Below are 11,101 nucleotides of genomic sequence, written 5' to 3'. Positions count from 1 at the left end.
GGAGTATTCTTCTTTTATTTCTCTGTCACCAAGAGCGCCTCAAATCTTCAACGGAATGCTGCCGGGAGGCGAACAAAACCTTTGCCCATAATGCATGAACGGCAATCCGCAAGGTTCGGTACAGCAGGAAAGGAAACCCAAAGGCATGTCTACCATTCTTTGCATAGAATAACTACAAATATACGTTCAAAGTTCGGGGTGCTCCCAAGTCCCAAGTCCGGATGGCTTGAGTTCACAGCGCCCGGAAAATATGCAAATACCATTTTAAAGGTTTACTTTTAGTGTCTAGTGGTCCCCCAACCCCCTGTGACCTTGGACGTCTTAAAGTCAGCATGACGTGACATACATTGCATGCAGCAAGGCGCTTGGAGGCAAACTCCACCGCTCAGCTTGTAACACACTTACGCTCAATGTATCTTCCCATTACATGGCTGCCATTTATCATGCTCGCACGGGTGACAGCTTAATTTTAGTATCCAGTCTGGGGAAAATTACCCAAAACAGCGTGTAATTTATTGAACCTTTTTGTGATTTTGTTGTGCCCCTTTTTGAGGAGAAGTTTTAAAAACTCAGGGAAAAAGAGAGCTTTCTCGACTAGGGCCGCAAAATGGCAAAAAAAGAAATTCTTGTTGAAGTGCGAAAGATATTTAACTGATGATTTAATCAGATCGATTACTTACAGCTGCTCGGTGGAGGATCACCATGGTAGCATACCACTTTCTCCAGAGGCTCCTTGGGATACACTTCGGGGCTGCGAAGCCCAAGCCAACCGCCAACTCCACTCCACCGTTAGATCCGCCACTGCAGCTACTGATGTCGATGCTGTTTTATCTTATTTAAAATTTCAAATATGATTTTTGCAAGGCTTGATTGACTGTGTGTGGTACGTAATCGTAACAATTCATCAAATTATTACCTAGCGTAGCTACGTCTAATGGCTTCTATATTTACTCTACTACGAGCCTCGTTGATGTAGGCCCTCCGAAGGATTTCCCTTGCCATTGTGAATCTAACCATAGACACGCGCCTGCATGGGTGGGGGGTCGCGTTCGGGGTCGATCTGTGTGTGGTGAACCGTACCACCCACCTGTCGGTTGGTGTGGTTTGTGCGGTCAACCAAGGCGGCATGAGAAGGGAGGAATATCCGTCCGTTTCGGTGTGTCCAAAGCTGCCCATAGAATGCTAATGAGTGCTGCCCGATGGTCGCTTCCGCTGCGCATCCCCGGTGAGTGTCTGCGAAACAAAACGCTACACATTTCTTCCCAGCAACCCAACTGGCAACGGGGAAGCGTTTACACTTCATCGGCTACGTTTGATTACGGGCAGCGAACCCTTTTTGCGCCACACAGAACCACCGCCAGCCGGTTGATAGGTGGTTTTCGGCTGGGGGTGGGCGTGATAATGCGATGAGTGACGCATTTCACAACTCTTCCTTATTGATCGTTCGCACACGTTCTGTTACACATTCGCGCAACATAATTACTCACTTCGGCACACTGGCTGGGGGGGGGAGGGTTAGCCAGAAAAATATGTTATTAAAATTACAATTTTCAAATACGCAGCAGAGGCTGGAGGAAGATCTTTAATGGCAAGGAAACAAAAATAACAATGCACTCTTTGATATTGCTTTGTTTAGAAGCTAATTTAAACAGTAAGGGATTGGCGTACCCTCATAGCTCATCTCAACATAAACATAAGCTAATTAATTGCAACATGCAACCGATGCGTGCGTAATAATGTTGGCAGCAATGATTCACTCATCTTGGCAACAGTATTTTTGCACCGAAACTTAGCATTTTCCGCTTATCTAATTCATTGACTGGTCATGGCAAATTCTCAGACCTTCCCGACGGACAAAATGCAATGTTGATAATATTTTTTGTTTGTGCAGTTTATACAACGTGATATTTATCGGCAATAAACAAACGTGATCCAGCCAAGCATATATTACAAAACTAATATGCATGACTAAACTCTTCAATTTCGAGTAATTTTCTGCTGTATTACATCTAAAATTAATAATTGCTCAGCAACAAAATGACATCTGTCAAACGTATTTGAACTGCGATTTTTTTTATCGTAATTGAGAACGTGCGATTACTCATCATGATTTTATGTAGCTTTGTAATTGAAGTTATTGCACCCGACAGCTTAACTCGCACGTTTTAAGTTCAATGCCATGATTCTAAGGCAAATAATCAAAGAACACTTTAAACCGCCAGCAAATAACTCTAGGGTTTAAACAATAACCATCGATGGATTGCCTACATAGTAAGTGACAACTTTATTGAACAGCTTAGCGGAACGATTAATTTATTATTTCACCGTTAAACTGTTTTGAGTACGAGCGAGCGGTTTTGCCGGGAAGCGGTTTAACGATTAGGCTGGGAAGCATCACTCGGCGCTCAGGTGTTAAAGTCTGTGGCGCCTACGTGATGTTGTCCGGTACAGGGGTTGTCTCCTTGGTTTTGGTGTTGCGACTTTGCCGAATCATAATTCATGGTGGGCTAGCAATAAAAGCTTTTTTTTTGTCCAGCTGACACTTGAACGTTGCTGTGTTGGTCGATTTAGTACAAAACAAAGTCTTGCATGTTGTTATTTTCTTTATTTGTCTCCAATCCACTGTTGCTGTCTCTATTTATGACTTTACTACATGAAATTTGAGTTGCTGTATATCTGTTCATTGTTCAGCCATTTTTGTGTTAATTTTGGTTAAAAGTTATCCACGTTGTTGGTTTAATCATCTGCTCGATCGTTACTTTAGGTTAAATCAATCGAACAAAGCTCGTATGATCATACTTTAAAATGGATTCCTCAAGATATATACAGCATTGATCATAATAATCTATTACTAGATCGAAATATTTTAAAGCTGAAACCGGTCTTCACCAGACCTCTTGAGGTTGTAATGCCGATAAAGAAGAAAAAGAAGACCTCCAGATAATTGAATTGAATTCCTTTCGTTATTATAAAATGTATCCGAAATTGAATTTCTAGAATTAACGCTATTCCACATTACATGAGTTCACAGTCACGCTCCACGCCGAATGCATGGAGCCACGGACGCTCGGTCGACAAAGAGATTAAGTGAGTGAGACGAAAACCCCTGCAAAGCAACGCAACGAGAGCGACTTGCGTCTCGTACGATGGAGCGCGGATCGGTTATGCTCTCGCCGCGGAGTATTTAATCATTGCAGACGAGTGCGTCGCTGTTAGTAGATGCGCAAGTGACCGTAACGTTGTATCGCCCGTGGCTGTGTGTAGTTTACCTCACCCAGTGTACCAATAATACGCGATTGTCGAGCGTGTGTCTAGTGCATCGTTCCGGGTGCCTTTCAAGCCTTCACTTTCCCCCGTTTTTTTTTTTTTGTTTCCTTCCCCCACAACCACACACACACACACACTTACTAGGCCCGTCGTGAGGTAGCATTCGCACTCGTGACGTTTGTTTGTAGCGTAATAAAGTGTTGTACAGGCGGGCGGTGAAAGCGACAGGTACAAATTCTCTCCGGCAACGCTACGCCACCCAACACAACAACAAAACCCTACGCACAGGGTGAAGGTCACTGGAGCACGGTTACGTTCGGGAGCCTGGCCAAGCAGCGTCCACGTTTGCAACCGATCAACCCACCACCCGTCGCTTCGGCCCAAAAAACCCTCCCAAACAACTGCCGTACAGTATGGCGCACCATCAAACCTGCCGTGCACTGCTTATCCTGTTTACCTTCCAGCTCTACACCGCCTCGGTAAGCGCGCGTGTGTGTGCGTATGTGTTAGTGCTTTGTTGTTGTCGAGCCGGACGCTCACCCGAGATGAGATCACAGCCGCACTATCTAACCGTGCACGATTTGACAGATGGCGTGCAGCGAAAGCAAGATATGTGTGGAAACTAAAAGGAGCGACCGACGGTGTGTGGGTGACGGGACCAATTAAAACCAATCACTGCGTGAGACGCGACCAACGCACACCACACACCGCAGTTGGAAGCGAGTAACAAACGTGTGCCGTTTGGCGAATTGTTATGCAAAACGGTAAAAACGGTTGATCGGCAAAACGGCCAATCGAATCGAGCGTTGTGCCAAACTTTGATAACGAGCGCTGCGTGGTGTTTGGTGCAGCAGCAACACCTTCCCAGCGCGGCCGGGTGACGTCACACGCGGGCACAGGTTGGGTTTGCTGCAGTGAGCGACAATCTCTTTTCGCACATCATGTTGCTCCCGTACCACGGGGGGGGGGGGGGGGGGGGGGGGGGGGGGCGACGCATTGTTTTGTTTGCACAAATGGAGTCGCTAATGCTGCGAGCTAGCCCGATCAAGTCAGCATCTCTCCTGCTGTGATTACGCTTTATACCCATTCTTAACCGTTAGCTGTGAGCGTGATACAGGCGTGATCCACCAGCCAAAATTGCTATCTTAAAATCGTGCTAAAATGGTGCGACGTTCGCTCAGCTGTTCGCACCGATACGTACACGGTCCGACGTGAAAAATACCAATTCGCGGCGTGTGGTAAAATCTGTAACAATGTCAATCCGTTTCCCACGCGTTCATTTATTACACGATCGGCGAAACGGTGTAGTCGACCCCTTCAGCAGTCTCTCACTTTTTCTCGCTATCTAGCATTCTCTCTTGCTCTGTCGCTCTATTGTTGGCATCTCTTCCTCCAGCGGCGCTCGTGAGATGCGATGAAGCGATCGACGAAAGTTTGCGCAAAGCGGTTCCGCGACTCTTCCATGTGAAGCTGTCGATCGACAACAACCGGCCCCTGTATGACGCAATGGTTTTGGGCCGGCCTGGCAGCTGCTGGGCTAGATAAGCGGTATAACCGGACCTGCGTTCAGTGCGCCGCCCCGAGATCTTCCGCGTTAAACTGCACCAAGCGATTCAATTAGATCGTCCGAAGCGCTCGGAACAGCCTGCAATCAGTGATATGCGCTGCACTTGTGGGATTAAAAAATGAATCATTGCATGTAAGAAAGCTGGAATCTCGTTCGGTTTAGAACATTTGAACACCCAAAGGGGGTTATAACAGCTCTTTAAATGTATCTCGTCGCAATTCTTCAAATAGATACAGATAAATGTGGCGCAGTCGGAGAAACAATGCTATCAAGAACTTCAAACTGGTCGTCGACGAATTGTATGTCACGCACCCGGTGTAGAACGAACAGGTGGCACCAACGCAGTGGTCGGGCGGAGAGTTGTAAACATATGCATGCGGCGTCTTGATGAGTATCAGCGGGGCTTTCCAAGTCCAAAACCGACCGGAAGCGGATAAACGGAAGAATATTAGCATGATAGTGGAGCCGGGCCCAAGTGTTTGACAGGGCGGGATCCGGTGTGTGCCGCTGTTTGTGAGGCATCGGCCTTTCCCCTTTGTGTTCCAGATATGTACGTATCGAAGAATGGAATAGCGTGTAACTTCCGCGTGCGAGGCGTGCGGCCGGGCAGTGGTGTCGGGTTGCAGGTTTTTGGGAAATCCCACCAAACATCAGCATCGTCAATTATCCGCGGCGGGTGTGCGCTAGCACGGGCACACCTGTAGCGGATGATGTGTTCTTGGGGCGTGCTGGAATCGCGGGCTGCTACGGGCGATTAATAATTTGGACCGCGTCTAGTTGATCATAGCGCCATGATAACCCGCTGGTGCCCTTTGTGAGAGACGAACCTCCTTATGCGAGCTTGAGGAGGTTTCGCCGAGCAGTGATAATTCCACTCAGCAACCCAAAAAAAAACACCGATCTTTACCCTCATTGGAAAGTGCTTTGATTGAAGTTAGATAATTCGTACATGTTATTTCTTTTTTACAAAAGATACAATAACTTTGGAATTCTGCAAACACTTTGGTTGAGAATTAGTTGCTATAACTCCATCACAAGACAGACGGTGTCTTATCTTGTATAAACTTATTATCAAGACCTACAAGAAAGAAGGATTATATGTCAAACAATTACTCATTTTTGTCTAACAAATATGATATATGTACAGTTTTATGATACTATCTAACTTTACCGTGCAATTAGACGGTGACAATTGTCTCGGAGACTTTTTCGATTAAATGCGATGAAAAGTCCATATCTAAAAAACGGCATCCCGTTTACATCGCTTGTATGAAGTAGCTCTATTTTGACTGTCGTTCTGTTGCCATTTGTTCATCAATACTAGTTATATAAAAAAAGTCATTTTATGTTTAAATTAAAATCGATATTACCTGCATAAATAAAAACAAAATAAACACCCACAAGTGGTATGTAAACAAACAAATGAGCGCAGACATTTCTCGGAGAAACGACGTTTTTTTTTGCTGGATTGAGCTACTTCAAAAAGTCTCGGAGAAAAAAGTCTCCGAGGCAATTGTCACCGTCTAATTGCACGGTTAAACAATGAAACTGTTATACTTATCGTTTCTTTTTTTTATTTAAACCTGTGTTATAACCGCTGTTGGGTCAAGTAGCTCGTTTTAATGAGCTGAGCAAACAGCTCGCGCTCAACAAGGTGAGCGCGTCTAGCGTTTTGAGAGCGTTGGCGTTCAACTCGCTCATTCGTACAAATTTCAAAGCACTTATTTGAGTTCGACGCGCTCAATGGGCTCGAAGAGCTGGACGTGCTCAACATACTCAACACGCTGAAGCGCTCATTTGAGCTTTGAGCTACCTATTTTTCTGCTTTGAGCGCTCGGAGCTCGCTCTGTTAGTTGAGCTGAGCGATTGAGGTAGCTCTAGCGCTCACGACCCGACACTTAGTTATAATAGCAAGAATTCCAAAGCTACTAACTTGTATTCTTTTTTATTAATTACACAACGTAGCAAACGTTACAGGCTTCACGAAACACCACAACCATGAGCGCACTTACCGTGCGGTGCTTGAGAATGTTGCAACAAATTCCTTTTATAGTCATCCTCTAATCCTTTGCCAGACATCTTACTCCATCAACCGTTCCTTCCATCAGCCTCATTCAACCTGAGCTTGACCGGTGATGTGTCCGACATTCCCGGCAGGAAGCAGCACAATCTAGGATAATCTGAATCTCGTTTGCATAAGCATTCAACACCGTAGCACGCGCGAGAAGCAAAGCAGAGACTGCTACTTATACGCTCACCGTAAAGTACCGTGAACCCAAGCAAATCCTGGATGAGGTGTCAGCAAAGATGCATCTTGTCGAGGGTGCCCGTCGGTACGCGACGCGGCACGGTGGCATCCATCCGTCAGTTCATGACCCACCTCACGGTGCGTGCCGAGCTGACGGGGAACGGGCGGAAATTTAACTGCAACCCTTCGCAAACCCCCCTCCGCACCCCCAGAAAGCCCCAAACCCGTGCCCCGTTTATTCAGTGACGGAAACTCGCCAACCTCGTTTAAAATGATAACATCCCGGCCCGCTGTCTGTCGTTAAAAGTGGACCACGGCACGGGGCGGGAAAGGGGGAAAATAATGCAACCGAAAATCATAAAACAAACACACAAAAAATCAAGCAAAAACGGATGATGAACCACGCTTCACCAGCTGGGTTGAGATTCTCGAGCTTGGATGATTTGGATTTAGCTATTTTTAGCTTCATCCTCTCCAGTGAGGTGTTCTGTTTTTTTTGCGCTCTGTGCGTTTGTTGTTTGCCCCCTTTTTTTTAGACCATTCACAGCAGAAAATTATGCACACTCGACGGAACTCTCGGACGCTCGTCCGGTTACCGTACTTAGCAATCACATTACAGGAGTAAGGGGGTTTTCCCACATGCATGAACGGTCCAGGAAATGGGTGTAACAGATGCCGGTGCCGTGTGGGTACCTTTAAAGGACGATAAAATTCGGTTATTAAATCAAACGGCAAAAAAACAAAATCCTCCTTACCGGACCGATTTTTGCTGCGGTCTGCAACGAAGCAAAGGAAATTGTTAATCAATATTACAGTTTGCTGCCGGCACCGGTAAGGAATGTATCCTTCCTTCGTGTGCCGTAATTTTCAATTAACCTCAAACTGCATACGCCAAACTTCAAACAGGGCAAAAGTTTGGTGGTTGCCCAAAAATTTCACCACCAATGGCCAGGGCGCACCCGGACGGAAGCAAACAAAGCGATGTGGAAATTATGGTCGATGCAGGGCCCGCTGTATGCCATTGCAAAACGACATGCACCGAGCGGCACTCGATTTCTCCCGGGATGTCATCGAGGGTGAACTTTGACATTTTTCTAAACTTTTCGTATCGATGTGCGGGAGGCACCGCCGTGTTGCCCTACCCGGGTATTGCCGGCCCCGGAAGGCTAAATCTGCGAGCAGATTGCCCGGCACGATACGGACTACGGCTAGAACTCGGTAAATTCTGGTCCAACAAGAACGAATTCTCTCGTCCACAGTCGAACGTGCCGGAAGCGTTACGCAGTTGAGGTAGAAACAGGGCACACCATTTGTAATTCATCGCTGTGTCAGAGGGTGTCAACAGACGTCACCGGACACCGGTGTTTGCCCGCGTACCCTATGCTAAACACCTTTTCCGTAATATAATGCACCGCACTGATAACTATCCGCCGCGGGTGTGCATTCGGCTCTGTTTATCAGTCCCACCGAAACATTGCTCCGAATGACGTCCGCATTGATGATTCATCCAGCGTTGCTTGCTTTACCGTCTGCAGCTCAACGCCAACCCTCAAACGTTCGGGCCGCTGATACGCAATCGCGCCATCCGCGACCGTAAGCAATCGTCCGAGGAAGATTTAAACGCCAACATCGAGCGCATCTATCGGAAGGACTTCAAAACGACCACCCCGTACAAAGATCTGACCACGGATGAGGTGGAACCCTCCCCAACGGAGCTCGTCGCACGTTCGGTAAGTGATGTTCCGGTCGAGTTTTCCCTGCCAGAGGTCTGGGCGTACTGTACCCGACTGTCTCGCAAGGTTTTTTCAAGGTAGATGCAACACGAAACAAAAGGTTCTAGACATCATCTCACCTCAAAGTCAACGATAGTATACGGGCACCTCCATTGGGATCCAACATTAGTCGTTTTATTCAGATATTTAGCATCAGCTTCGTGAAAGTCCAAATAATTCTGATGAGGTAAAACTCTAGTCTGCAGGTTTGAGGTTAGGTTCTTGGTGAATTCGTCTACTTCCTTGGGACACCATACCCATGTCCTCAATCACCACAATTACCGAACGGTCGAACATTTCCCACTCGAAATAACAATGCAAATCGCAGTCCGCCAATCAGAGCAAGGCGTCGCGCTCCGTTAGCTTCTCGCTAGGGATTGTATGTTGCCTCAGATTTGCCCACTTACGCATGCCCACGTCCGTCTGGTTCAAGAATTTGATCACCATCCACCGGATGGCACGATGAAGTCACTTTGACTTCATTTTTTCTCTTTAGATAGATGTTGCAGTTTGTGATCAATTCTCCTGTCGAAAAGCGAAAAGACACTAGGTATATCGCGAGAAGACGTATAAAATAATTGACTTTTAGTAATGTTTGATAAGTGGTTCCTCAATCTAAATTAATACTCAGTAGTTTGCCAGCAGCTCCAGAGCTCACGCTATACATCACGTACTGATGCTGAAAGATATCGTTTGAGGTAGTCCTCTACCTTACTGATATGCCTTGTAGAGTCACCGGGGACCGGGCTCGATAGATATTTGTTCCAAAAGCAATGCGCCAGACCATTTTTTTTTTGCTGATTTTGATATATTTCGTTCGGTTTATTGCAGCACGTCTCCACGCGTACTAAGACACCGATTGAAAACAACGAACAGAACGCGATGATGTACGTGTACCGCGATGCCGATGGGAAGCTGGTGCTAAAGTTACCTGATCCACAATCGGCACCTACCACACCCCACACTACCAGCTATTCCGAGCCGCCATCGTCCAACGAAAATGATAACATGCTAGTGCTCAAATGTAAGTGAATTGATCGTTACTATGAAGCATTTACATGAGTTGTCTATTGTGTGCTTCCTTCTTTTGCAGTAGACGCAACACCGAGCAACACAACGATCCCGGAAGATGGTGATCCAGTCTTCGCGGACGGGTCCTACCCGGCTGGTTATCCTTTTAAGATGATTCAAAATATCATCGCTCAACATAGGGGCAACTACGAGCATTGGTTTGACAACAAAATCAAGCGAGAATCGCTAACGACGCGAGCGAACAGTGAGGCGGATAAGTTTCTGTGTAGCTCTGACGCTCACACCGAATACCCAACGTACAGCGTGAAAGATAAGCGTTACATCATTAACCTGAATGGCTTCTTCCAGCCAGTGGTGTATGAGACTTGCACGTAGGTTACGCTGCGCACCAGCTGCCCATTGTCGCAATACTGATCGATCTTCCTTCTTACAGAAACACCGGCTCCAATTGCAGCAAAAGTAGCACCTCTAGTCAGTATGAGCTGATCTGCATGCAGACGTACAGAGACTACAAGATGTTTGTCGCCCCCCTGGATGTGAACAGTTCCAAGTTTGATTTTATCGACATCAGGTATCCCGCCTGCTGCAAGTGTGCCCAGGTCAAAAAACAAACAACCACCCCACCATCATCGTCAACGGGGTAGATCAGACTCACCGACCTCGATCGTCCATTCGGGATCAATTTTGTTTTTTCACCCACTCCCAATTTGCCATATTCCTAGACGTGCGCGTACCTACACGGGCTATATAGATATTTATGTATAACGCGGTTCCAACCCGAATGCGAACGGTACGGCAACAACGTACCAAACGGACGGTTCGAACCCTCGATTGCTCGATGTGCTTTGGTGTGATTTGTGTTTAGTTTTTTTTTTTTAAAGGTTTTTGTTTTTATTTTGTTGTTACTGTTTAATACTACCACCTTACAAGCGCAGTTAGAAAACAGTGCAACATAACAACATACGAGTGCTCTCAACTGATTCGCATACGCTTTTGCTTTTGCGCTTCGTCAAACTAAACTCGTCACAGGACGGTGCTTCTTTATTCCTGTGGGGCAGTGGTAGGGTAACCAGGATGCCGCCAGCGCACAGTATGTACCAGCAAATACCGACCCGGTCCACGCTCTTCCAGATTAGCATTTAGCGGCACCGCTTGCGATTCAATGTTCGCGTATAATTTTAGTGCAAGCCAAAAATATAGTAAACCCATTCTTGT

The 11,101-nt window shown here is 46.5% G+C and overlaps 1 protein-coding gene across 1 annotated transcript; it reads left to right on the top strand.

Moving 5' to 3' along the window:
* Positions 1 to 3,680: 3,680 nt before the first annotated feature.
* LOC128718969 (uncharacterized) lies at positions 3,681 to 10,530 on the top strand. The gene is made up of 5 exons (XM_053812590.1): positions 3,681 to 3,746; positions 8,618 to 8,812; positions 9,686 to 9,878; positions 9,951 to 10,257; positions 10,320 to 10,530. Exons 1-5 carry the CDS (start codon positions 3,681 to 3,683, stop codon positions 10,528 to 10,530), a joined length of 972 nt encoding a protein of 323 aa, XP_053668565.1.
* Positions 10,531 to 11,101: the final 571 nt, after the last annotated feature.

The sequence above is a fragment of the Anopheles marshallii genome, chromosome X, assembly GCF_943734725.1.
Source record: "Anopheles marshallii chromosome X, idAnoMarsDA_429_01, whole genome shotgun sequence".
NCBI classification, from domain to species: domain Eukaryota; kingdom Metazoa; phylum Arthropoda; class Insecta; order Diptera; family Culicidae; genus Anopheles; species Anopheles marshallii.
This window is presented reverse-complemented; position numbering and strand designations above follow the sequence as displayed.

What these genes read in the sequence shown, in the direction of transcription:
- LOC128718969 (XM_053812590.1), top strand. Translation starts at nt 3,681, where the DNA reads ATGGCGCACCATCAAACCTGCCGTGCACTGCTTATCCTGTTTACCTTC. An exon ending in TCCAGCTCTACACCGCCTCG is followed by an intron (nt 3,747 to 8,617) that starts GTAAGCGCGCGT and finishes TACCGTCTGCAG; the next exon opens with CTCAACGCCAACCCTCAAAC. An exon ending in GTGGTGTATGAGACTTGCAC is followed by an intron (nt 10,258 to 10,319) that starts GTAGGTTACGCT and finishes TCCTTCTTACAG; the next exon opens with AAACACCGGCTCCAATTGCA.